The 24,468-nt window shown below is 47.9% G+C and overlaps 11 protein-coding genes across 11 annotated transcripts; 4 read left to right on the forward strand and 7 right to left on the reverse strand.

Moving 5' to 3' along the window:
- Positions 1–106: 106 nt before the first annotated feature.
- On the reverse strand, positions 107–2,661 carry F9C07_2283504 (glucose-6-phosphate/phosphate and phosphoenolpyruvate/phosphate antiporter). Its single transcript, XM_041285891.2, has 7 exons — positions 2,514–2,661; positions 2,027–2,278; positions 1,897–1,964; positions 1,825–1,830; positions 1,552–1,769; positions 1,090–1,497; positions 107–1,036 (listed from the first exon to the last, which is right to left on the reverse strand). The coding sequence occupies exons 2-7, from the start codon at positions 2,158–2,160 to the stop codon at positions 668–670; spliced, it is 1,203 nt and encodes a 400-aa protein (XP_041146252.1). The 5' UTR covers positions 2,161–2,278; positions 2,514–2,661; the 3' UTR covers positions 107–667.
- Positions 2,662–6,017: 3,356 nt separating this feature from the next.
- On the forward strand, positions 6,018–8,274 carry F9C07_3985 (protoporphyrinogen oxidase). The gene is made up of 5 exons (XM_041291987.2): positions 6,018–6,175; positions 6,243–6,312; positions 6,375–6,455; positions 6,511–6,861; positions 6,931–8,274. Exons 1-5 carry the CDS (start codon positions 6,093–6,095, stop codon positions 7,942–7,944), a joined length of 1,599 nt encoding a protein of 532 aa, XP_041146253.1. The 5' UTR covers positions 6,018–6,092; the 3' UTR covers positions 7,945–8,274.
- Positions 8,275–9,978: 1,704 nt separating this feature from the next.
- F9C07_2232619 (uncharacterized protein) lies at positions 9,979–10,563 on the reverse strand (the record flags this gene model as incomplete). The annotated part of the gene is made up of 3 exons (XM_041291979.1): positions 9,979–10,043; positions 10,107–10,225; positions 10,316–10,563. 3 exons carry the CDS (start codon positions 10,561–10,563, stop codon positions 9,979–9,981), a joined length of 432 nt encoding a protein of 143 aa, XP_041146254.1.
- A 1,231-nt stretch (positions 10,564–11,794) lies between these two features.
- On the reverse strand, positions 11,795–12,904 carry F9C07_3987 (uncharacterized protein; the record flags this gene model as incomplete). The annotated part of the gene is made up of 3 exons (XM_041291980.2): positions 11,795–11,959; positions 12,015–12,251; positions 12,317–12,904. The coding sequence occupies 3 exons, from the start codon at positions 12,902–12,904 to the stop codon at positions 11,795–11,797; spliced, it is 990 nt and encodes a 329-aa protein (XP_041146255.2).
- Positions 12,870–14,273, reverse strand: F9C07_1536622 (uncharacterized protein). Its single transcript, XM_071508193.1, has one exon. The coding sequence runs from the start codon at positions 13,738–13,740 to the stop codon at positions 12,952–12,954; it is 789 nt and encodes a 262-aa protein (XP_071366450.1). The 5' UTR covers positions 13,741–14,273; the 3' UTR covers positions 12,870–12,951.
- Positions 14,274–14,287: 14 nt separating this feature from the next.
- F9C07_2157492 (3-phosphoinositide-dependent protein kinase) lies at positions 14,288–18,799 on the forward strand. Its single transcript, XM_041291988.2, has 2 exons — positions 14,288–17,332; positions 17,388–18,799. The coding sequence occupies exons 1-2, from the start codon at positions 15,125–15,127 to the stop codon at positions 17,730–17,732; spliced, it is 2,553 nt and encodes an 850-aa protein (XP_041146256.1). The 5' UTR covers positions 14,288–15,124; the 3' UTR covers positions 17,733–18,799.
- Positions 18,800–18,884: 85 nt separating this feature from the next.
- On the reverse strand, positions 18,885–20,834 carry F9C07_3989 (putative C6 finger domain protein Acr-2; the record flags this gene model as incomplete). The annotated part of the gene is made up of 3 exons (XM_041291981.1): positions 18,885–19,701; positions 19,760–20,297; positions 20,363–20,834. The coding sequence occupies 3 exons, from the start codon at positions 20,832–20,834 to the stop codon at positions 18,885–18,887; spliced, it is 1,827 nt and encodes a 608-aa protein (XP_041146257.1).
- A 115-nt stretch (positions 20,835–20,949) lies between these two features.
- Positions 20,950–22,113, reverse strand: F9C07_1536836 (ricin B lectin domain-containing protein). Its single transcript, XM_041291982.2, has 5 exons — positions 21,880–22,113; positions 21,714–21,820; positions 21,542–21,635; positions 21,319–21,456; positions 20,950–21,232 (listed from the first exon to the last, which is right to left on the reverse strand). Exons 1-4 carry the CDS (start codon positions 21,999–22,001, stop codon positions 21,324–21,326), a joined length of 456 nt encoding a protein of 151 aa, XP_041146258.2. The 5' UTR covers positions 22,002–22,113; the 3' UTR covers positions 20,950–21,232; positions 21,319–21,323.
- A 69-nt stretch (positions 22,114–22,182) lies between these two features.
- F9C07_3991 (uncharacterized protein) lies at positions 22,183–22,789 on the forward strand (the record flags this gene model as incomplete). The annotated part of the gene is made up of 2 exons (XM_071511159.1): positions 22,183–22,238; positions 22,666–22,789. The coding sequence occupies 2 exons, from the start codon at positions 22,183–22,185 to the stop codon at positions 22,787–22,789; spliced, it is 180 nt and encodes a 59-aa protein (XP_071366451.1).
- A 226-nt stretch (positions 22,790–23,015) lies between these two features.
- Positions 23,016–23,165, forward strand: F9C07_3992 (uncharacterized protein; the record flags this gene model as incomplete). Its single annotated transcript, XM_071511160.1, has 1 exon — positions 23,016–23,165. One exon carries the CDS (start codon positions 23,016–23,018, stop codon positions 23,163–23,165), a length of 150 nt encoding a protein of 49 aa, XP_071366452.1.
- Positions 23,166–23,431: 266 nt separating this feature from the next.
- On the reverse strand, positions 23,432–23,835 carry F9C07_2232624 (ribosomal S30/ubiquitin fusion; the record flags this gene model as incomplete). The annotated part of the gene is made up of 4 exons (XM_071509913.1): positions 23,432–23,455; positions 23,524–23,668; positions 23,743–23,753; positions 23,827–23,835. The coding sequence occupies 4 exons, from the start codon at positions 23,833–23,835 to the stop codon at positions 23,432–23,434; spliced, it is 189 nt and encodes a 62-aa protein (XP_071366453.1).
- Positions 23,836–24,468: the final 633 nt, after the last annotated feature.

The raw sequence follows: 24,468 nt of genomic DNA on the forward strand, positions 1-24,468 counted from the left end.
GCTCAGGCACCCCCCCCTCGGCACTCAAGCGAGTCCGGAGTTAGTTACCCATATTCCGTTCGACGTAGTAGTACTTGCTCGATGACCAACCACAACTGCAAACACACTTAGAATATTTCAATCAAGTCTATTTTGTCAGAAATAATAGGAAAAAAAAATCTATAGTCACAAGAAGGAATGCAGAACAATATAAAAAGCTAGATAAAGCAATATCCCGACACCAGAACCTCGTGCTAGTTTAACGTGACACAAATGTTCATCAAATCTCAAGCAATACAATGGAATCCTAAAAAGGATCGACACCGTAAACAACAAAAGCTAGGGACCTCCCGAGCGAGATCCACAAGTCATATCACAACCCTTCGAGATGACATCCAGTGTTCATCAGGTACAGGCTGCATTCCCTGCATGTGGCCGTACCTCCTGGCACTCCGGGTGTCCATCCCGCGGGGACTACTGCAGCTGACGGGTATTATCTTTTAAGCTGCGGGCCATAGGTTTATCGTGAGGCCCACTGTGTAAATAGTGGTATAAATAGGTAAAGAAAAGAAGGTTGGTAAGTCTGTGTCGTTCAGTTTCACATGGCACCTGAAACCGCTCCATGTTCAGGATGCAACCACGCCGTATCTGTCTGAGACAGAACACTTCACAAAGCTAGACGACGCCTTTACGCGTTTCCAGCAGTGGCGCCACCAAGCAAGCCCTTGACTCTGTCAACAGAGCCGCCAGCATAGCTAGGTGCCATGGATCCGGCCAACAGGAAGAAGATGAGGACAATAGCACCGATGATGATGGACTTGCGCTTGGCGGGGTGGTTGGCACCGTATTCGGCCCAGGCACGGTTGGCCTGGCTGGTGTACTCCTTGATCTTATCGCCACCGAGCTTGTAGTAGACGAGACCAACAAGGGCAATGGAATAACCGAAGAACTGGGTAAGGGTGACAGGAGTCTGCCAGATCATCATCGACGCAACGACCAGGAGGATATCCTTCAGAACACCACAGAGGGTCATGACGAGGGAGGAGGTCTTTCCGATCTGTAGCCAACAGTTAGTTTAGATCGAAATGCTATCGACTGAATGATTCTTACCAGGAAGACAACCGAAACGTTTAGCAGGAAAGCAACAACCGCGTTCAGCAACAGAGTCCAGACGCCCACGCGGTAAACATGGTCCATGGTAACATAAGGGACCTCCATGAACAGGGCAGTGACACCGTTCATCACAGCGCAAACGGGAGCGAAGTAGTACAGGGAGACCAGAGGGTCCATTTTGTACTCGGCGGAGCTAAGCAGGCGCTGCACCATGACCAGACGAGTGGCCTCGAAGATGATACCACCGATTTGGAAGAGGAATCCAGTGAGAACGAACTTGATCTCACCAAAAGATGCAATAATGACACCAATGACAATCAGGGAAACGTTCATGAGCACCTTGTAGTTTACAGGAGCCATGCCCATTCCCCAAGTGGCGAACAACACAGCGACCGGAGTAGTAGCCTAGATCTCGTCGTGAGCGAGCGAACAACGGTTTTGTAATCGAGATGAACGCACCTTGAGCATCTGAATGAATGCAACACTGAGATACAAGTAGGTCACGTTACCACAAATCAAACTCAAACTGAAGAAAAGACCGATAGGGACGATAGCGCGGAGGTAAACCCGGCCAGTCATCTTAACAGTTTTCCGGCCATCGAGCAAGGTGGTGGTGCGGGCGAGGACTTGGGTCATGAAGGTCGCGAATGCCAAATGCCACGTGGTAAGGATAATAGCTGCCACAATATTAGGATACCGTCGCTGTATAGGGATTGAGTAGAGTAAACTTACGGAAGCCTATATAACAAAGAGGTTAGAACTATCCTGATCCTCTGTAGACACAAATCTCAGGAGTGTACTTACGGAACTGAGCATAATCGAGGATGTGCTTGTTGAACAGAATGACACTGGAACTCAAAGTAATCCACACGCTGCGAGCAGATTAGTAAATCCATCTTGTACGAGACTTTCGTTTCTTAAACCGCGCACTCACGTCACATAAACCGCGGGGTGGAAGGCAGGCTTGGGAGGCTCTGCCCTCTCAGCGGCCGGGTTAACAGTAGGCAGAGTAGGCTCCGGACGAGAGACCTCGCCGGAGGTCCTGGCCTTTTCTCCTTCGGAGCTCATTTTCAGGATACGACTTTGGTCTGATAGAAAGCGTTGGAACTCGAAGGGTCGCGGCCGTAGAAGGCTGCTTTGGCTAAATTGCGCGGAGGCCACGGATGAAGATGAAACGACAGGAAAACTGGAAAGAAAGGAATAAGTCTAGCCCAAGAAGAAGTGAAGAATAGCGTGAGTGAATGAACGAGTGGGACAAGAGTTGGTCTGAACTGAAAAATAAGAAAAGAGATGCAACGAGACAAACTTGGCGCTCACGAAAGAGAGATGGGAAGCATGAGAGAAGAAGGGGGAAGGGAGGAGAAAGAGAAAAGGTTGGGAGCGAAATACGTAGTAAGTATACGTTTTTCTTTTTTCCTTACCCTGCGGATGGACTGTGATTTGCTTTTTTGTCGGTAAGCGTTGCGAGAACGCGGCACGGGTTGATTTATTTGGCGGGATTATTTTATTTTATTTTATTTTTAAGGGGGGGGCAGGACGAGGCAAAGAACAGGGAAGAGAGGGTCGGGGATCCGCATCGATGAGAAGAAAAGAGAGATCGTGGCCCGGGATGAGATATGTCGTTCGCTGAGAGGGAAGCGCAAGCTTGCACTTAGACTCCCGTCTTAAGACCCAGTCCAAGGTCAACGCTTACCCGACATAGTATGTCCCTTAAGAGGCATGCACCAGTAACTGCATGCAGCACACGCCTTCCGTTCCCTCCCAGCCATACATAAGTACGACTTACGGAGTACTACACTACATAGTACATACTACTTACATACATATCTCATTTCTGTCGTATATTATACAAAATGTAAGATGGTGGACAACACCAGCCATTTCATAGTAGTATAGATATTAATAGTAATGACTAACAAAAAAAAAGAAAAAGGAATGGAAGAAAAAAAGAATGTAACCAGAAAGCATGACTATCGATACCGGTACCACCTGGTAACTGACATGGGCTATTATCCTTTTTAGTTTTATTTTCTTTTATTTAATTAATATCTCTTATCTTCCTTTTCTGTTTTAAAATTACTTGCGAAGAACTTTACTCCATAGGATTAATTTACTCGACGACCAGACGGCAGTTGAAACGCTACCATTTGATTCTGACGGGTGGTTTCGAGTTCTAGCCGACAAACAGTGGAGGACGTGGTGGAGACTGGAGGCGAAAAAGTGCGGTGGACATGAACAGATCAATAGTGACTACGCGTACAGAGTACTATACTGTAATAGTACCATTGTTACATGCAGAATTATTTTGGTCTCTCTGGTGGACTTCCAGTTTTGTATAGACATTACGGGTAAAGTATCATACCCGCTGGAGTCTGGCGATTCTCCACGTACCTCATACCTACCCTGTGCTTTTGGTGCAGTAACAGTTCCCTAGTATCAGGGTCCAACACAGTTGTACGTACACCCATCCCTAGCCAAGTCCCGCTCTTTGTCGCATATGTTTGAAATGATAACCCTGATTATACTTTGCACTGCTCCGACCTCCTGGTGGGTAGAATCAACCATAGGACCAGCACTCCATTGGTGTTGGTGTGGGGCGAGGCCAATGTCCATCACTCTCGTGGCGAAAGTTGGCGAATGGTGTCAATCTCCAGGTGTCCACTTTCTCTCTCTCTCTTGCCCCTTTTCTGGTTGTTCGGATTTGTTCTTGGGAAATTCGAACCCCATCCAAGGTACCTCCGTATAATGCTATTTTCCACGGTTTTTTTTTCCCTTTTTCTCCCCTCAGGCCTCAAACTAAAATCCCACACATTCTGTTCCTGTCAAATTTGCCTAATAAAATGTACCGTTTTGAGTTACAGCATCAAATTGTCAAACGTCAGCTTCCGAAACACTTCCACTGATAAAGACTCGAATAGGTGGACAAATCAACAGCGGAAGAATTCATGCTGCGAGCCTGCGACATGGAGTGTTGATCAAAATTAACACTGACTGGGCTGCATTACGCAAGCAGTCTGGGGCCAAGCATTCAGTTACCCGCGTTCAGCGGCCACTTGTCCATAGCGCTACGGCGGAGGTCCCTTATGAGTGGGGAATGCGGCGATCTGATGGCTGAGGATTTGACGCCATCACCTTGGTTCAATGGCGTTCAGATAAAATTTAAAATGGATTATCTGTCCACCTTCCTTAATAGGATGATCAGGGCCTCGCAACGACCCACGAGGGTCCTGATTTGTCCTACTGGATGGAGTACCGTAGCATCCTCCTCTCTGCCACTGCTTGCCATTCTTACTGTTCGATGTAGTCAGGTACACAGTGGGTGTCTACAATGGAGACTCTTTCAGATTCTCTCTCCATGGCACCATCCCCGGGACAAATGATTGTGAAGACCCCGTTCCCATGGAAGCAACTTTCCGGGCAAACCAGAACAGCCACAAATCAAGCTTGGGGCTTAGAAGGATCAAAGAAAGCTTTTCTCCATGGACCCTTCCGTGGTGGCTAAACGCTCCGTTGACCCTGCTCAAAGTTCAAACATCGTTGCAGGGTTTCTGGAAAGAGATCATCTTCAGCTTTCCTTTCTGAGAAGGACAATCAGTGGAACCGTCGTGCGTCCGGCTCATGTGCTCAGCCCAAAATCGGTCCTGACAAGTTTGATGGATCGAATAAGGGACGATCGTCTTATTAGTTTTATTATGAGGGCTCGAATACGGACGTCCATCGCACCACAGAAGAGTTCGTAGGAGAACTCCAATATCGGAAGATAGCAGGAGTACGTAACGACGTATATGTGCAGATGCCATTGGCCGTGAACAGTATAGGCAAAGTTCGACTGTGTAATTTGTCGTTGGATCTCTTGAACTTCCCGCTCCTGTAAAATTGAATCGCCGTGAACCATCCTGTCAGATATCACCCAACTGTCATTGCTATAGAGATGATTGAGTGGATATAACCTTTTCCTTCCAGATCTTAGGGTTTATCTCACCTTTGATAGAGAGTTTAATTCTAAGTGTGACTACTATGTTATGTATATGCACATTGCAATGGCAAGAACTACCCCGGAAAATTATACTTGCCACTGTTATAATTAACATAAAACAAACTCTCTTCTGCCCCTCCTCCTGCTAACCACAGCACAGGCAAACCAGATGGGAAGACATGTGCCAGTTTGAACATGATGACTGGTGTGCTTTGCCTAGAGGAGTAGTTGCCGTCCCGTTTTAGGATAAGAGCAACCCTCGACATTCCAGTCTCTCCAGCCCCTGGTGCCTGCCGAGAGAACCTACCACCAATGCTTACATTGATGGATGTGAAGGATGTTAAGATGGGGATGATAAGGATTGAGATTGGGGCCAATCATGGGCAGCATCCCGCAGGATCATCGTGGTTACGACTACGATGAATTGATATTCCCTTGCAAGGAACGGTAGGCGACACAAGTCGTAGTACCAGTTAATACTACCCAACGTTCGTGTACAACTATCAGGTACGGTACTGTCCTATAGAGGGACTTCGAAGAAGGACTCTGAAATTGTTTGGAAATTGGTACATTGTATCCATAGATCGGGGTTGGATTCGCCTCGTGTCGAAGTTCTAGACATTAAGATTAAGTTCCCCTATTATTGTTAATTGTTCTATTTTTTAATTTCTTTTTCTTTTTTTAATTCGATTGCCTCTTGCAGTTTTATTTGGGTTTCCCCTATTCCCCTTACCGGTGGCTCTACCACAGTTGAACCAACCACTAACCTGGAGGGCTTGCGAATCAATTACCATACGTGTAATTCGTCTTATTAGGGTCTAAACTTGAAACAGGCACCCCCCACAGCTTCGACTTGTCACGTTTCGTTTTCCCGGCCTGCGATACACCCGCCGACCTTTGGACCTTTCTTTCTTATCTGCCCTGCTTCGCTCACCGTTCTTTTCCATTCCTCTCTCTCCCTTCAACACTCTCTTGTCCTCTGCTTCTTAAATACTGCAGTTTCCCTGCAGCACTCTCTCCTTCTATGCTTAGCCTCGCCCGCAGAACCCTGAACCGCGTCCCCAGCTTCCAGGATATCCTACAAGGCAGGATGACCCACCCAGACATGTAAGTACTCGCGATACTCAGGGGTGTGTTTCGCAATGCACTGACACAGGGTCTTGCCCGACTACAGTTCCGTTGACGTTCTCGTCATTGGTGCCGGCCCTACTGGTTTAGGTGCCGCGAAGCGTCTCAACCAGATTGTACGATTCCCGATCCTTCAGCTACGTTCCCTGAATAATTGAACTGATTGTCGTCGTTTTAGGATGGCCCCTCCTGGTTGATCGTGGACAGCAATGAGACTCCTGGTGGTCTTGCTTCCACCGATGTGACCCCCGAAGGTTTCGTATGTACTATAATCCAATGACTTGGTTAAGGCGGCATGGCTAATAAGGCGATAGCTCTACGACGTCGGAGGTCACGTTATCTTCTCCCACTACAAGTACTTTGACGACTGCATCGACGAGGCTCTTCCTAAGGAAGATGACTGGTACAGCCACCAGCGCATCTCTTACGTCCGTTGCCAGGGCCAATGGGTTCCCTACCCATTCCAGAACAACATCTCCATGCTTCCCAAGGAGGAGCAGGTTAAGTGCATTGACGGTATGATCGATGCTGCTCTTGAGGCTCGTGTTGCCAACACCAAGCCCAAGAACTTCGACGAGTGGATCGTTCGCATGATGGGAACTGGTATCGCCGATCTCTTCATGCGTCCCTACAACTACAAGGTCTGGGCCGTGCCCACCACCAAGGTACTTTAATGCTCCTATAGACCAGTAATGTGCATTAGAAGACAGACTTGCTGATGGTTCACGATATAGATGCAATGTGCCTGGCTCGGTGAGCGTGTCGCCGCCCCCAACGTCAAGGCCGTGACCACCAATGTTATTCTCAACAAGACCGCTGGTAACTGGGGTCCCAATGCTACTTTCCGTTTCCCCGCTCGTGGGGGTACTGGTGGTATCTGGATTGCCGTTGCCGACACTCTTCCTAAAGAGAACACTCGTTTCGGTGAGAAGGGCAAGGTTACCAAGGTCAACGCCAACAACAAGACCGTCCAGCTCGCCGATGGCACCACTGTCGGCTACAAGAAGCTCGTTTCCACCATGTCTGTGGATTTCCTTGCTGAGGCTATGGGTAACCAGGAGCTTGTCACCCTTTCCAAGGAGCTCTTCTACTCCTCTACTCACGTCATTGGTGTTGGTATCCGTGGCGCTCGCCCCGACAGAATCGGTGACAAGTGCTGGTTGTACTTCCCTGAGGACAACTGCCCCTTCTACCGTGCCACCATCTTCTCCAACTACTCTCCTTACAACCAGCCTGAGGCTTCCAAGAAGCTTCCTACCCTCCAACTGGCTGACGGCTCCAAGCCCGAGAGCGACGAAGCTAAGGAGGGTCCTTACTGGTCTATCATGTTGGAGGTCTCTGAGTCCTCCATGAAGCCCGTCAACTACGAAACACTCCTTGCCGAATCCATCCAGGGTCTCGTCAACACCGAGATGCTGAAGCCCACCGACGAGATCGTCTCCACATACCACCGTCGCTTCGACCACGGCTACCCCACTCCCTCTCTGGAGCGTGAGGGCGCACTCACCCAGATTCTCCCCAAGCTCCAGAACATGGACATCTGGTCTCGTGGCCGCTTTGGTAGCTGGCGCTACGAGGTTGGTAACCAGGACCACTCGTTCATGCTTGGTGTCGAGGCTGTGGACAACATCGTCAACGGCGCTGTTGAGCTGACCCTCAACTACCCAGACTTCGTCAACGGTAGACAGAACACCGAGAGGCGCCTGGTTGACGGTGCTCAGGTGTTCGCCAAGGGCAAGTCCCTGTAAGCAGCACGGGCTGCGCGATCACTATAGATCATGACCGGTTTAATATTGAATGATTCAAGGGGTAAAATCTTTAGATATACATTATGGGCAACGGGAGCCATTAATTTCATTTGGAGCGATATTTGGGAGATGTTCATTGCTGGGCATTTGATGTGAATCAGCGTCTTCTACATTCTTGCTAGATTCTTTTTCTATCTATAAATCTTTTCTCATTTTTTTTGATTCTAGACTTGAACGAGGTCCGTTTCGCATTGGTCATGTCTTATTATTCAGACTGTTTGATATATAGCTTTTTGGGGATCCTCCAATGTCAAAATACCCTTGTGTTGCATTTTCATGGTTCTGTCTTCATCGTATCCAACCCTGACTCTCACTAGGTGGTATGGCATCGTTACGAAACACGTAGGCATTCCAGAATACCTCGAACACGTAATGTTGAACATGTTCAACCATCACACAAGTACTCCGTACAATGAACAAGAAATTGAACTTCGCACGCACAGGCAAAAATGCCGACCTACCCGCCGCCCTCCGTAACGGAGCTGTCCGCTCGGCACTTAATGCAGTGGGTTTGATTCAGATAACACCACCTGAGTACGGAGCTCTGGCTCACTTACCAAATTCGGTACACAGCTTTAGCCTCAGGGCTGGTGGAGGACACTAAGGAAGGGTCCTCTCCAAGTTAAATTACGATAGACGCATCTACTTCAAGCTCGGACACTGAGATATATCAAGATCTGCAGAGCTATTGATTGCTTGAGATGCACGCGCCCCGAGATTTAATTAACTGCCGACAAGATCATGACCGCCGGTCAGGAGTCGTCGTCCGCTAGTAAAAGTAGTACCATAGTAAAGTACTGGGTACGAAGCTAACATCCCTACGAAATGCCGATCTCCACATCCCAGTTTCGCATCATCCAATCGAAACCGTGGCGGGTAGGACGCGTAAGTTCTCCATACTGAGATGACCTCATCGTCGCTATAATTAAACCATCGTCTCTAGAGTCGGAGATAGATATATTGGAAGCTGTTGCCCTTCGTGTAACTTAAATTCAGAAGGGTAATGTGGCCAGCTGTTAATTTCTGGGCTTATTGTTGCCACAATGGTGAGATATGTGTTGCGTACTCGGGGATTGTGGGTGCTTCGACGTAATCTTCTATCTTCTCCAAGGCGCTTTTTAAGATGCATGCATTGACGGCTCATATTTTACCAATCATCTACCGAGAAATATTTGGTTTGTTGACGCATGTTTCACCCTCGCATATAATGTCGGAAGTAGATTCATCTGACAGATGCGTGTCTCAGTTAGGTTCGCATACAAGTATCTCATCTACTGGCTGATATAAAAAGAGTTCATATTGATTGGCCAGGTAATTCAACAAATACATGGAAATCCCTGACATCATAGTATATTTAGGTACTTTTGTTCTCACGCTTATATCCTCGCATCCTTGCTATCACTTCTATTTCGATCCGCGTCATAGCGATCATCTAGATGTATCTGTATGCACCTCTGGAAGCCTCGATCGCATCTGATGGAGGTTTTCAGATAAATATCCGAAGATCCCTAATGTGCGGCTCATTGGATAGGAACGCTAGTCCATTGGAGATAATGATGACATGATCTCTTTTGGTAGAGATAAGAAGATCGTAGATATGACTTCACTGGTAGTGGTAATCTTATCCAGCTTTAACTGTTCACTACTGTCCTTAATCTCTTACTTTGTTAATGATGAAAAGCTTAATAAACCTGAGCCGATCAATTGAACACTAACAAACATATATCATAAACCTTCATAAGTACAGGGAAAACACAGTTCTGAATATAGCGGTTTATGATCAAAGTAACCCAAGGCCTACCTGAATGCCTGATACCCTCAGTATAATGCTCCAATTTCACGGGAGCATACTATATCCTCAATGATCAGAGCGTCACTAAGTTGAGTAGTTGCTTGTCACGCTCTCCCTATGTGATATCAAAGGAAGTATTCGGCCAAGCCAAGCTCACGTATAGACCATAGAAGCATGGAACTCTAAAAGCGCTCGCCCTTATGATCGAAACATTTGAGGTAACCATGATCATTCTCAATGATACCGTCTAAAGCTCAATAATTAGAAGAGGCACTTGCTTGTATGTATATAAGATAGAAGAGAAACTCACCCAGCCTGAATCGCGTTGCCTGTAATGCGTCCGGTCCATTAGCACGTTCGCAATCGAGCTGTGGATAGCGACGTGGTTGCCAAATGGAGCATTTAGAATAGTAGGCGAACCCATTCCCACTATTTATAGTTAGCTAGGACATCTTCGAAGATATATTTTATAAAGTCGATTAACGGCGCGGGAGTACATGCTTATTCTGTGATTTGAACAGGGAATAGCAATGGTTCAAATCTAATTTGGAAGTGATTTCGGTCCCATCGCCAGCTGTGCAGGTTGCAACCAGGTGATGAAGCGCATCACCTGGCTTCGCGTCATCCTTGGGCTTCCCGTCGAGCTTGATGTCTCTGCAGGAGAAACTGAAGTTACCTGCCTTCGGGTCAACGGGCTTGTCCAGTTCTCCAAACGGCGTAGCCAGGGCTGCCAAAGGCAGGACGAGGAAGGGTAGAAGTAGACGCATGGTGTGTAGCTTTAGTAAACTGATGGTAGTGAGCTTGATGATCTGTATGCTTCTAGAGGGTATCCATAGGGCCTATTTATATTATCCTCAATGTATTGTTGTTGGAGTGGACATTGTATCTGATAAGCGGCTTGAATACATTTTTTCTTGAGATTTGACACTCCCTGTGAGGATGGTTTCTTTGTTAACCTATATCCCAATGCCCCGTCCTTGTCGGGCAAACTGGGCGACGCCACGCGGGCACTGGGACTATGCCTTTAATTAAAATCTTTAGACAGGAGAAAATTACTTCCACTGCGATTCTTGACCTGCCAAGCTCTTCGGTGTGCTAGAAATTAGAAGGCGTAAAGTTTTTTGTGAAGACTATCCAGATTCGAGATATCAAGGGGGCGGGTAATGAAGAACTCAAATCTCAGCATACTCATATTGGCGAGAACGGGCAAAAACAATTGGAAGATGACACGGGCTCACATTGGGTAATATCATAAAGAGATGGTCTTCTAATTTCCCCCATCTTCTCTTTCCGGGGAACAACTCTCCGACGTTGTCTAGATGAGCAATACATGATCACGCCCGGCCGGGTATGTAGTATTCCCATTAGGTTCTAGACACACCGTGCTAAATATGGCAGTTCTATTTTGGAGTAACTGAGATTGTCTTTGAAGGAACATGTTTGTGCATTCCTAGACACTAACTATTTTGAGCGTGTTTCTTCAAGTCTTGTGTTTTGTGTGGAGTTTTAGTGTACTCATTTACTCTGGTTAATATGATCATGCTGATTCCTAATGGTCCCGTGCCCTACTACCTTAACCGGTAAATAGTACTTAAATAATGTTCCGGTTTTGACCGAATGTCCTCTCTTTTGGGGCGGTGGGAAAAGCTCCCTAAATAAGGTGGCGGTGTACATTTGACCAAGTTTTGTTCCACTTTAACGGATACTCCGTTGCCTGATCTATCATCCATCCAGTACAGAACTGGTTGTACGACGAGAATTGGGGAAGACGCACTTAATTGTCCGAATCTTTGTATTGGTCTCTGCAAGGGTCTAGGTACTGATCCTCCACACCATTCTTTATAAGCCAGATCCAGACCACCCGCTTAAAGTGAAACATACGTTGCGGTTGATCTATTATTGGAAGAAGTAGCCTGGAACTTGTAAGACACCCGGCTTATTATGGGTGCTCTGAATTTCATGCGACCCATTCCAGAAGCTTGCCAGTCCCACTCGAGTCTAGGTGCCTTTATACCATTCACCCAATGGTTTCCGCCTAAGCGAGGCCAATCCAAAGTCTTCAGCCTTGTCTTCCACCTGATGATAGAGCTCAGCCATCATAGTGTTGACTTGATTCTGAAATTGCACAGATGCTCGCATGACATGCTGGCTTGGCTCTCGTTCCTATGCAACTGGTCAATGAGAGACAGAGCCCAAAGGGCCATGAAAGACGACTTACGTTACTGGCGGGTTCCAAGCGGCCGCCATGTGGATCTACCAAATTGTCTTGTCCATTATGCTCCTTTGGACTCGTAGACACCATCAAGTCTGGCTCTACAATAGGTGCCCCTTCACATTGACTACTAACAAGACATCGCAGCGCTGCGTCAGCTTCTCGGTACAACATGGCGCCAATTCGGTCCATCTCTTCTTTAGAGAACATCAAGGCATTAGGCTCTGCCACGCCATCCTCGATCTGAAACAAAAGAACCGAGGCGGCTATTAGTCCTTGCTGTGATTTTCTCTATCGATTGCACATACCTGTGTGGCGGGCAGTGGAGGCTCAATTGCAGTATCATCGTTGGGTGTGCCTCTATGGCTGTGTGTGTATGACGCATCATGCTGATCACGTTCGATGCTGCTGGCGGGCAAGTCGCTTCCCTCACCCATATCATATTCATCGCCTTGGTGGTTTCTGTCAATAATTTCGGGAAGAGGCGACGAGCTTCTTTTACCAGAGCCTGTCCTGATATTCCTGCTTGAAGTTATGTCTAAAGACGCCGCATCGCAAGCCTTATGCGGTAGTTCAGCTTCAGATTTTTGGGGTTCGGCATCAGAGCCCTTGTTATGGCGGACTGTAAATCCAACCTGCTCGCCATGTGGTGAAACAGACGTGTCGATCTTACTGCCTTCTGTAGTCTTAAGGGTCTTCCTTGCAGGTTCTGTCATTGGGCTTGCTAGCAAACTGGGGTTCTCATCTAAACATATGTCGGTAAGGCAATCAGGAGACTGAGCTGGAACTTGGAATTGTCTGGGCGTTATCATCTGCGCTCGAAGCTCGAAGTCGACGTCTGCACTTGCTGACTTAGGCAGGGTTGGGGCATGTCCCGTGTTGTCTATCAAGCACATTATTAGCACGCTTCAGTCACACACGTCAGAAGGAGGGGGCGGTGATTTCAGATACCAGTTGTGATCCCCTCTTCTAAGTAGGGGCTATTATCGGCCAGAAATCTGTCTGCTGAGAAAGCCGCAGGAAGAGTTACATTAGAGATATTTGTTCCCCGTGGATAACAACACAGGGAGTGTTCTGAAGCGGGGTGATTACCAGAGGCCACAAAGAACTGCCTCGCCCTTTCCCATGCTGTGTTGATGGAGTTTTCCCATCGCGATAGGGAGTTTTTTGATAAGAACGAGAACAGAGAGTGTGCCTTCAGTGAATGATACAGCGGTTCGGCACAGCACGCCACTAGTGGCTTGACAGGAGATTGCCAGTGAATGCCTTTTGACAATGACCCTAACCCAAGATAATCAGTGTTAACAAAGGATTGATAGTCACCAGTTGCAATTAGCGGATCTGGTCTCTCCACATCTGCACTAGTTGGTGATGAGGATTGTTTTCTATGGGTCATGCGGCCCCATCGTAATTCTTCAGATGGAGATAGGCTATGCGCCTCAATGGATGGAGACACAGAGAAAGAACGGCGATTTCTTTGCCAACTTCCACGTGATGGGCTCTCACTGAACAGTGAATGCAGATCTTTATCACAGCTGGACCCATCAGAGTATGCATATGGAGAGAAGCTATTCGAGTCTACAGATGCACTCTCGTTGTTCTCACTGTCGCTCTGATCTGTATCTTGCTCCTGCCGTTCAACGAACCTGGTATGTCGCAAGAACAATCTTTCCAGACAATCGTGGACATCACTCTCGCCCAGTGTAACACGGGTAGGTTTATATCGAATCATGATGTCTGATGCTGTGGATATGATGTTCCTTTCAATGAGAGCAGCCCCGTCAATTAACGATGAGAGGGTGGTGTAGTTGGATATGGTAAATTATAAGTACGCCCTCCCATATATTGAAGCCAATGGGCACGGCCAAGGAATAAATTATTGCAAGTCACTGCTATGAAATTACAGGTGTTGAATCTTCAAGGAAAGTGCGATGGTGAATCCGTAAGCAGTATGCTCCTAGTACTATGTATGCCTTACAAAGAATGAATAAGTGTTCTACGAGATGTATTCTTGTCGCATTCCCAATCTAGGTAGTAGTTCCTCGTATTCGTCTCCCTTAATTTTGTCGTATCCAGCTTTATTCGAGTCACGATGTCTCTGGTAGTGTAGACTACAACCACGGGATAGAGATGGATATATAATAAGCCGTGGAAGTGGAGCCGTGGCTGTACCCTGTAGAGGTAGGTGGTGGTATCATGTATGGAGTTATATTATTATTATGAGTTTAGTTTTTATTAGAATTCAATTAGATTATTATCAAAAGAACATGTGTTTACTATTCAACCAAGCCAACGGCAAAGCCGAGGTCAAGAGGGCCTGCAGGACCAATGTAAATTCCTTGAACAGAAAAAGACAAGAAAAATCAAATCCAGTCAAAAGAAAATAGAATTAAGCCGGACGATGGATCTTCGGACACTGCCAGCTTGTCTCTAGGCAATCACTTATTTACTACTACTTTTACTTACATACTAGTACTGGAAGAGCTATGGATGCGGTGCTAATAATAAACTGATTTCCCAAAGGAGGACATCCTGACAACCTCAGGCTGCCAACCTTCAGCCTCTTTCTTGAATCTCCTCTTTTTTACCTCCTGTTCTCACCCCTCGTTCACCTCTATAGTTCTTTTTTATTTTTTCTTTTCCTTTTTCTGTTTTTTTTTTCTTCTCCCTCTTCTCCATTCGTAATCCGATCGTTTCGCTTCTTTTCTGTTTCCTATTCTTTTATTTCCTCTCGAATTTTATTCTGGATTTGAAAGAGAGTTCAGGATACAAGTTCTATCTATACCTACGAGTGTCGTTAGTTGTATCATGTATCATCCGCAACTCCCCCGACCGCCGCCATAGTCCGTCGGCCACCCCTCTATATTCGCAGGAGGCTCTACTCTATTATTATCTCTCTCCTACACTCCCTTTCTTGACCACCACCATTTCCCCTCGTCCTCTTCCTCCTTTTCGCTCTCCATCCTTTTTTATTTCCCTCACCCTCTCGGGTATCACGGCGTGGTGGATTCTCTGGCTATAAGCCGCGCCCAAAAACCCCGTCCGCCCCCCGTATCTCTTTTTCCGCCCCCCTTTCGACCTCCATCGTGATCTCTCCATAACCACCTGTGCCCATTATGGATGGGGATCTCAGCCTATCCCAAGCCTTGGGAGGCCTACGGATTGCAAACCCGGACGATTCGTCGTTACATTCTTCCGAGGATGCGACCACTCCCGCCCCGACTGCTGCTTCTGAACCACCAGCAGATTCCGAATCTACGCGCGAATCGACTCGGTCCGAACAACTAGACGATCATCTGTCGACAACACCACCCCAGCCGTCGATACCACCTTCCACGGAATATCTTCACGATGCCCCAGCTACAACTGAGCCGTTGGCTAAGCCAGTTGAGAATCCAAGTTCAACATATCTTCCTCAGACCGATTCACCGCAGCAAGCTGCCCAACAATCTCCCGCCTATATTTCCCAACAACCATACCCTCAACCATCACAACAGAACCGCTCTTTGGGCTCCTCTCGTCCTTTGTCGGGCCTCTACGCGTATGCGAATGGGTCTACGTCGACATTAGCGGCCCGGGAGGGTTCTTATCGGATTCGTACCGATTCCGCTGCATCGTCCGCCTCCGAAAGCCTGGCCCGGGCGGAATCCCGTGGTGGTTCTGCAGCTTACCAGGCAGGAGTGCCAGTACGCGATAATAGCCACAGTGATCGGTCATATAGGACAGCGCAGCTACCGATAGGCAATGGGCCCATGGTGATGCGCCAGCCGTCCCGTGCTCGCGCGCGTCCGTCGGGGGCTCCACAACTCGCTGGACCCCCGTATGGGGTGGAAAATGGCCAATCCTCGAACGGCGAGGACTGGCATGACCGAGGTGCCGCTGTTGCAGTGAGGCAAGAGATTGATGCCAACGGGAAGCCTGTTGCTCGTTACATCAAAAAGGGCGTCCGCGACTTTTCATTCGGAAGCACACTGGGGGAAGGCTCATACAGCACTGTTGTGCTCGGGACAGATCGTCAAACGCTCAAGGAATACGCTATCAAGATTTTGGACAAGAGGCACATCATCAAAGAGAAGAAGGTGAAATATGTGAATATCGAGAAGGATACCCTGAATCGGCTTACCGAACATCCTGGAATCGTCCGACTTTATTATACCTTCCAAGATGAACGCTCGTTGTATTTTGTGTTGGATCTTTGCAAGGGTGGTGAATTGTTGGGAGTGCTGAAACGCATGACCACTTTTGACGAAGAGTGCACGAGATTCTATGGGGCTCAGATTCTAGACACTATAGACTATATGCATAGGCGTGGCGTTATCCATCGCGATCTGAAGCCGGAGAACGTTCTTCTTGACAGCCAGATGCACATCAAAATCACAGATTTCGGTACAGCAAAGATTCTCAAGGGCCAGCGCAAACCAGATCCGAGCACGAGTGGGGTGCCACCATTGGAGTCGACAGACATCCCTGAAGAAGAGCGTGCAAGTTCCTTTGTTGGTACGGCTGAGTATGTCAGCCCCGAACTATTAACAGACAAGAATGCGTGCAAGGCAAGTGACCTGTGGGCATTTGGCTGCATCATCTATCAACTCTTGGCTGGTCGCCCCCCTTTCAAAGCAGCGAACGAATACCTGACTTTCCAAAAAATCGTCGGACTCGAGTATGAATTTCCTCTCGGTTTCCCTGCTGTTGCCCGTGACCTCGTCGAGCGTCTTCTTGTATTGGACCCGACTCGCCGGCTGCCAATCGAACACATCAAGAGCCACGAGTTCTTCCGGGGGATGACCTGGGGCCCGGATTTGTGGAAACAAAAAGCGCCTCGTCTCAAAGCTTATGTTCCTCCACCTCGCGAACCGATCAAATTGAACGGAGCGGGTGAAGGGGACGCCTTCTCTGCGGGCGTCAACGCAGGACAATCAAGTACCAACAATGCCAATCCTAGAGTAGTCCCCAGACTTGTCACGGAATTGCCGCCTCCAAGCCAGCTCGATATTGAATGGTCGCCGGTGCTTACTAAAAGCAATGAAAGGATATTAAAACTGGGAAATCTCTTGGTACTGTCTTCGCCAGCTGTGCATAGCCCTTCCACCAAGAGTGGGAGTGGCGAGAGCGAAGCGCCGAAAAAGTTCTCCCGCTTCTTCGGGGGAAGCACAACGAAGAAGCGGCAGAGGCTGGTCATGGTCACCTCCTCTGCACGTATTATCATGGCTGCGGCTGGTGGGGATGAGAAAAAGGCAAAGCTGGAGATTTCTCTGCTATCTCCAGGAACACACTGGCGCTCCTCAACGGATTCGAAAGGTTTCTCTTGCTGGGTCGTTGACACGGTATGCTTATCCTTACATGTGGCATAGCTGAACTGATGCTAACCTGCGTGTGTAGCGTGACAAACATTACGTTTTCGAAGACCCTAAACCATCATCTAGCAACGCAGGCGCGACTGCTGCCAACTCGCAGGAATGGGTCGATTCTCTGGATCGTGCACGAGAGATGGCTTTAACTCAGCAAGCGAACGGAACATACTCGGCTGACGAGGCTTTCCGTGACATATCGTCCGAGCTGTCGAGCCATGCCAACACATTGGACCGTAGCTCTGAGGTTCACCATGAGAACCCACCTGGACGAGCCACTTTAGTTAAGCATCAACCTTCAGATTCGGATTCCGTCAAGGGCAAAAAACGGTTCAGTAGACGCCATTCAAAGAATGGCCTGGCAGCCGTTTTCTAGACGACTTGTTCGCCAGAACTCACAGAAGACTTCCCTCGGCGACGGCCGCAGGTTAGATCTTTCCAACCAATGTCTGAGCGTCACATTTATCTAACATCTCCCGCGTCTGACATCGGGGTTGGTTACTGCGCAGGATCGCAACTTTAAATTTTCTTTCTCTGGTCCCGGACTATAACACAGTTTCTTTGCTTCTACCTGATGTCTCCGGGCTGATGTGACTTGCATACTTTCTATTGTTGACAGGTCTTGGAGTATCACTGATATGGACCCTCAACCAATCACTGTTATTTCCTTTGTCGGGCATTTGCAGCAGTTCCTTTTGTGATGTGATTTTCTATTTTGCCTTGCATCTTTGCAATGATGAGCGTGTTTCTTTTCTTAAGATCGCTGCATTTAGATGGGCAGGAGTACGCATATATCCCTCATCTGGCATCTATTTTTCTTTTCGCTTTGTATTGTCTTGCTTCCTCTTCTGTTTACCTTCTCCCTTCCTTCTTTTTTCCCAACATCATTCTCTCCTCTACATATTGAGATATATATCTTCGCTTGGTCGAAACAGACGATCCACAGAGCCTTGTCGGATAACGCTTTGTCGGTGTACAGAGTTCAATACAGAAAACAATCAGGATAGCCCCCTTTTTCCGGCTCCGACATCTACTCATTCCTGCTTCAGGTTCCGTTTGCTATTATACCATTCGGTTTGTTCCACTGAGCGGATTTTTTTTTTCTTTTCTTGTTTTCTTTCCATAGGAGCTGAATTGATTCCCCTACTATGCGTCTCTCCACCCTGCCAGATTCCCCATCTCCATGTTCCTTTCATTCTACTCGATTTCACCCACATGCATTTCCGTTCTTGTTAAATAGCTTTCCCCTTCAATGGTATTTGATATAGTCGAATTCAAAAATTTCCATTCTGGTTGGATATCTTGTGACTAGCTACTTGCTGTGGACTTGCTCCTATATATCTCTGGGATTGCGTGGAAAAGTCAATTGTTCTACTGGCTATGATGTTATATCTAAAAATCTGTACTTCTTTCAATCTTAGAAAAAAAGACATCCAAAAAAGGAATATCTACCAAAAATTATATTCAATATGTACATCCGTAACATCATACTCATGACAAAAGGCATTATATATAGTGTAAAACAGGATCATATAAACAACCAATCGATGCGCGAATCATCCAATTCCTGAATCCAGTCGAAATCGTCCTCACCATCATCATGAACAAAAGACCCAAAGGGATCACCATCCTGCTGCTGTTGAGCCCGTCTCGAGTCCCGCTTCTGCCACATCAGACTTAGAACCCAGGCTGCGTTGCGGACGTTCACGGATGTGACATCGTAATAAATTGCGCTGAGGGTCTGGAGGAGGATTGGGCGGAGAGAAGGGTCGGTGCATTCTGCGCCGGCGATGAAGGTCGGCCAGATAAGGCATTTGAAGTGGTCGTCTGCGACGGGGATTAGCGGGATTTGTTGAATTAGGAGGTTGGTGATGGCTTTGTGGTCGGGTGGGAGGCCTGGGATGGTGGATTTTGCGCGGCCGTGGGCGCGAGGGCGGGAGAGGACGCGGCTGGTGTAGAGGTAGACGGCGGCGCGCCAGATGGTTGCTAGTGCGGTTCGGACGGAGAGGTCGGGGAGGTGGAGGAAGCTTTGCATTTCTTCGGCCCAGGCGACTGGGTCAAAAGCTTGGATGTGTTGCAGGAGGGCTGTTGGGGGTTGGAGGAGGGGGTTCGAGCCCTTTGGGAGGAATGTCGAGGAGTAGTTCATGGCGGGTGGGTTGGTGCTGGGGTCTGGGTCGACGCACCAGCCCTCGTGGACGAAGAAGATGACTTCGAGGAGGTAGGCGGGACATCCTATCCAGGCGGTTTCTTCGAGGCGTTTCAGCGTTTCCGGGCCTATGTCGGAGGAGTAGAAGGGTTTGGAGAGGGAGCCGGGCCTTGCGAGTGTAGCGCCCATGACTTGCATGCTGGGGGTAAATAGTTAGCGATGAGGAAGACGGAGTTCCTCTGTGAGTGTTGACTTACATGAGACAACTGTCAAATACGAATGCGTCCAACCAGTCGATCATGCGTTGTGTTGGACTAGATGGGCTTTTGCTTTGCCGGCTCACCAAGAGTTTCTTGGCGCCTTCCAGATGGTACTTCCATGCGCCGTCGCCTGATTCAATTGCATCCATCAAAGCAAGAACCATGATCACTGCTAGGGTCTTGGTATCGTTCTGTTTGAGAGGGTCTTGCAAGTCCAGTGACAGTTGACGGAGAGTGCGTTGTTTCAATTTTAAGAATTGTTCATAGAACTTGGAAGCTGGGCGTCGTGACATGGAACTGATCACCGCCTTTTCAACATCCTGCGGGGATGGAAGGGCCCCAGTGACCGAAGCGCCATCCGACAGCCACGGTGTCGGTGAGAAGTCACAGCTTGCTAGTAACGCATAGTGTAGAGCCCCAGTGGCAGCAAGCGCATGGGCGAGAACGGGGGAGTCACCCACTAAGACCGTTAGATCGCGGTATGGATTCCGAACGTTGGAATAGAACGCAAGACAGCCCACTACATTCTGGTGGACTTGAAGAGAAAGTCAGCTATATGCACCTCGTATCCTCTCTGGGGAAAAATGATCTAGAACTCACAGTGTGAGATGTAGAACCTTGATACCGAATCCATGTCTTTGAATAAAGGATCAACCATGCCCCGCGGCGTGGGAACATGATCCACCACGGAAATGCTCGTCTCTGGAATAATCAAGTCGAAATTGCTTCCCCACTGTGCCGCATCAGGGGTATTATCAGAGGCCAATGTCTGGGGCACATCGTACGAACCAGTATCCAAACTGTCCTGACCCTGGGCGCCAACTTCGGGAGGCGGGGGATCGGCGGCAGCATTAGAATCATCCTCACTACTGCGATCTGAAGTGTTCTGCGCAACATCATCAAAGCTGCGTCCCATCATTTTTCCCCGACTGGCCACACCACCTTTCACCCAGACGAGGGGTTTCTGATAGCCCAGGCATTCTTTCCCCGCATCCCGACACTTTCGACACGTAGGGAGGCCATTATCGCAGATGATGCGCCGGCGACGACAAGTGTAGCAGCCTTTCGTCATGATGCTTTCGAGTCTATCGGGTTGAACGAGTCACTGGTTTGGGGGGTAAGACACCTAGATCCTAGACAGTCAACTTGAATCTATTCAAGTATATCGGAGTATGACGCTCGCCATCCTTGGGAATTGGCTAAGAAGAATCGGACATCAGCGGAAGATGGCTGCGCCACTCGGACATCGCTATAGTAGAACAAGGGGGAATAAAACCGCTGGGAAGAAGACAGAAGGATATCTTCGCAAAAATGCGCAATAATGTCGGAAACTTCGCGAGCGAGATGGCGGATAAGCTGATACTCTTCACTCCTGCACTAACCCTGTTGCGGTATGGTCGCCAAGAGGTGTCCTTAAATCTAGCCTAAAAAGTTCCGTCCAGGGCTTCTAGATCACATGCTTCTTTACTTCTACGTCACATCAATCATATAATCACATCAAGTGCAGCAATGCTCCAGTGGATGGGAAGTCCATTTCTGTTTGGGAACAGTCTTACCCGCACTACTTCGTGGCAACCAACTTCCACTGTTGGTTTTTCTGTTTATTCAGCGGGAAAACTAGCACAGGAGCACCATTTTCGTGGCTAATACCTTGGACGTCAAGAACCGAATTAGGATGAGCCACACTATGAACGCTACAAAATTGTCTTTATCAGTATATCGCTCTGATATATGATGATATCTTCTCTCAAGAATCTTCAAAACAACAGAATCACGTACAAGTAAGCTCCATCTTCCGCGCAGACAAACTTCCACCTGATATGCTTATCAGTTGCTGACTTGAGATTTCCAGTAGCTGGTTCTCGGTCTTTCTCTGTGAAAAAGATAAGCTCATGTTAACTAACAAGAAGTTTCACTTCTTTGACATGATATAAATAAAGAGTGATAGTACCAGGAGCAGTCAAACATGTCCCTGCCTTGTCCGCCAGGATGAGGTATTCGTCATGCCCTGCGGCAGCAACGACCCAGTTCTGGTCCTCATGGTGCTTTCGTGCCTCCCTGTAACGAGGTTAACCATGTCAGTACTAATTCGCCCTGGGCACCATAGGTTACCGTACCATTGTTGGACTTTGGTATGGTTAGCCTTCTTGGACTCGTCGAGGTCGAGGTATTTCTTGCTGTGCTGGACTTGAAACAAGTATAGACCGGGACCGTTAAAATCATTTATTGGTGCTTCCATATATGAAATTGCTATTATTCAGAGTGGAAAGTATGAAATTAATGAGAAAGTTGAGGCACGAACAGTCGAACAGCGTAGTAGGGCCATTTAAATGCCATCTGTCCATCCCACCATCAATGTGAACATATTCATTCAGACCAGAGGCAGCAGCCACATTCAGTCGATGAGATAATTTGCAGCAATGTTGAAACTTCTCATTCGGCGTATCTCTCACTTGCTGCAAGATGACTCCGCTCTGTAAGCCAGTCCGGGGTCTTCGGGGTTTTGGAACTATACTTATAGGAGGAATCTGGTTGATCATGATCTGCATGTTGGCTCATCCAGTCCAGGTTGCAATTTCACGAGTCAACAATAGAATCTCTGTGCACACGAGATACCGGAGAGATTTGTATGATAGGGTAAATGGGTTTAACCTCTAGTGCTTATATGACTACTCTTTTCCCAGCTGATAATGTGAAGATCCGGTGGCATGAAGCGGGGTAGCTATGGGTGATCAGTCGATAAGTATTCTAATGGTCATAAAGAATCCTTTTGCTGGTTAGTTGGACTTGCTATAGTAATAATAGCATATACAGAAGTTTGGATATCTTCCTCTCATAAATTAGTGGCGGAAGTCGTGAAAATAGAGTAAACCCAAGCACACACCAGCACTACTGTGCAAAAGGTATAAGACGCATAAGGCCTGGCTGTCAGTACGAGACCTGGCTGTAGTTTACATGCGTCGTATCCTGGGCATTAGGAACGAAGGTGTTGTTGGGGCTTTGAACAAGGTCGGCGTGCGTTCGTAGTTGCCAAGATCTAAGATATCGAACAATCAAAATTACACTACAAGGAACCAGGAACAATATGATAGGAGGTAAAGCTACACTTTCTTTGTCCGCTTGCATCTTGAGCCACGCTCGGTAATGTCTACGGAGAACGTTTGACAAGCCAGGCCATTTCAACCACAAGATGCAGCGTAGATCTACATGACGTCTCCTTGCCACCCGACATATCCAGCCCCTTAGCGAAAAGATGGACGAGGTATATGCGAGAACAGGCGAGTCCACGGATGGCAAGACTGACTCAGCCACCTCCTGTGTCATACTGGAGTTGAACCGCCAGAGTCGTCCTCCAACCAAGCTGGAGATTGTGGAGGTTGTCCGGGAGAACAGTGTACGATGAAGCAAGGTCGTGTCGTCTCAGTAGATCTTTGAGAAGCCGAATATGTGATTGTATTCGCCCCTATGTCAAGTTCGATAACTGAACATTATTCATCCTAAACCGACTCTTTGAACCCGTTTCGCAAGATCAGAAGCAAAAAAGAGACCGTTTCAAATGCCACGTATGGCTCCAACGCAAATATGCATCACATTCTCAGCCTCCCTTCGCCACGGCGACCTAGGGGATTCCCGGTCGCCGGACGATCAAACCCTCGCAGAGTGCGTTCTTTACGAGCTGGGGTTGGCGTTCATCTATTGTAGATATCAGCCTCCATCGCAATAGCCATGCCAAAGATGTTATCTCCATCGCTTTCTCATACCTTGCGCTTGCCACCGGTCATGGTGACGTTGACGAAACGACGGGTGTAGACGATCCTCTTGCGGGCACGGCCCTTAGGAGTCTTGGGCTTCTCCTGCTTGTCGACCTTGGGAGTGGCGGCCTTGACCTTACCGGCACGAGCGAGGCTGAGAAAAAGGGTCAGAATCTGAAATTTGGAGATATCTTCGATGGAGGGGTCGTGAGGCGAAGGGTTACTTACGATCCGTGGACCTATAACGGTGTAAAGTCAGTAATCAGCATTTCCCCCTGCGAGAAAGAAGGTGTGGACGACTTATTCACATACCTTACCCATATTGACTGTATTTGGCGGATGAACGGGGAAAGGGTTTCGTTAGGTTCTGTCGATGGTGTTGTCGCTGATGATGCCGACTGATTGTGGGCTCGAATTTTTCAGTGTGGTCACGGGTTTGTGCGCTTGTGCGCTTGTTCGCTGTCTCGGCTCCACTTATTTTGGCCCGGAACAAAGTATTGCCTCCACTAAGAGTGCCTGGATGCCTGGGGATTACTGCCTGGCTTTTGACTCACAGTTCGGTTGGATTAATGTTTCTCCGATGGTGGCACTTTTCTTTTTTTGGGATTAGTATCACTTGCCCGCGAAGATCAGTGTCAATTAGGGCATCTATTTGATGCCTGATTGTCAGCGAACGCTGGTGTAAATAGGTATCTAATCTCGTCCACCATTATATTCTTTTACTTCACTTCCTGAATCTAATCGCCTTCGAATTTACTTCACGGACGGAACAGTATGGTTGTGACATGACCTAGCACATTTTCGTCTGCTAGAACGTAATTTGACAAAAAGTCACCAAGCGATCAAAATAATGCCTGCCGATATGTGATACTTCTATACTATGACAGCTGAAGTACCCAATCCGGGAGGCCACAGGCGTATGAAAAGGGTAATATGTAGGATGCATCTATCTAT

The sequence above is a fragment of the Aspergillus flavus genome, chromosome 4, assembly GCF_009017415.1.
Source record: "Aspergillus flavus chromosome 4, complete sequence".
NCBI lineage: Eukaryota > Fungi > Ascomycota > Eurotiomycetes > Eurotiales > Aspergillaceae > Aspergillus > Aspergillus flavus.

What these genes read in the sequence shown, in the direction of transcription:
- F9C07_1536836 (XM_041291982.2), bottom strand. Translation starts at nt 22,001, where the DNA reads ATGGAAGCACCAATAAATGATTTTAACGGTCCCGGTCTATACTTGTTT. An exon ending in CATACCAAAGTCCAACAATG is followed by an intron (nt 21,821 to 21,879) that starts GTACGGTAACCT and finishes ACCTCGTTACAG; the next exon opens with GGAGGCACGAAAGCACCATG. An exon ending in GACATGTTTGACTGCTCCTG is followed by an intron (nt 21,636 to 21,713) that starts GTACTATCACTC and finishes TCTTTTTCACAG; the next exon opens with AGAAAGACCGAGAACCAGCT.
- F9C07_3985 (XM_041291987.2), top strand. Translation starts at nt 6,093, where the DNA reads ATGCTTAGCCTCGCCCGCAGAACCCTGAACCGCGTCCCCAGCTTCCAG. An exon ending in CGAAGCGTCTCAACCAGATT is followed by an intron (nt 6,313 to 6,374) that starts GTACGATTCCCG and finishes TCGTCGTTTTAG; the next exon opens with GATGGCCCCTCCTGGTTGAT. An exon ending in ATGTGACCCCCGAAGGTTTC is followed by an intron (nt 6,456 to 6,510) that starts GTATGTACTATA and finishes ATAAGGCGATAG; the next exon opens with CTCTACGACGTCGGAGGTCA.
- F9C07_1536622 (XM_071508193.1), bottom strand. Translation starts at nt 13,740, where the DNA reads ATGATTCGATATAAACCTACCCGTGTTACACTGGGCGAGAGTGATGTC.
- F9C07_2157492 (XM_041291988.2), top strand. Translation starts at nt 15,125, where the DNA reads ATGGATGGGGATCTCAGCCTATCCCAAGCCTTGGGAGGCCTACGGATT. An exon ending in CTTGCTGGGTCGTTGACACG is followed by an intron (nt 17,333 to 17,387) that starts GTATGCTTATCC and finishes CTGCGTGTGTAG; the next exon opens with CGTGACAAACATTACGTTTT.
- F9C07_2283504 (XM_041285891.2), bottom strand. Translation starts at nt 2,160, where the DNA reads ATGAGCTCCGAAGGAGAAAAGGCCAGGACCTCCGGCGAGGTCTCTCGT. An exon ending in CACCCCGCGGTTTATGTGAC is followed by an intron (nt 1,965 to 2,026) that starts GTGAGTGCGCGG and finishes ATCTGCTCGCAG; the next exon opens with CGTGTGGATTACTTTGAGTT. An exon ending in ACGTTTCGGTTGTCTTCCTG is followed by an intron (nt 1,037 to 1,089) that starts GTAAGAATCATT and finishes TGTTGGCTACAG; the next exon opens with ATCGGAAAGACCTCCTCCCT.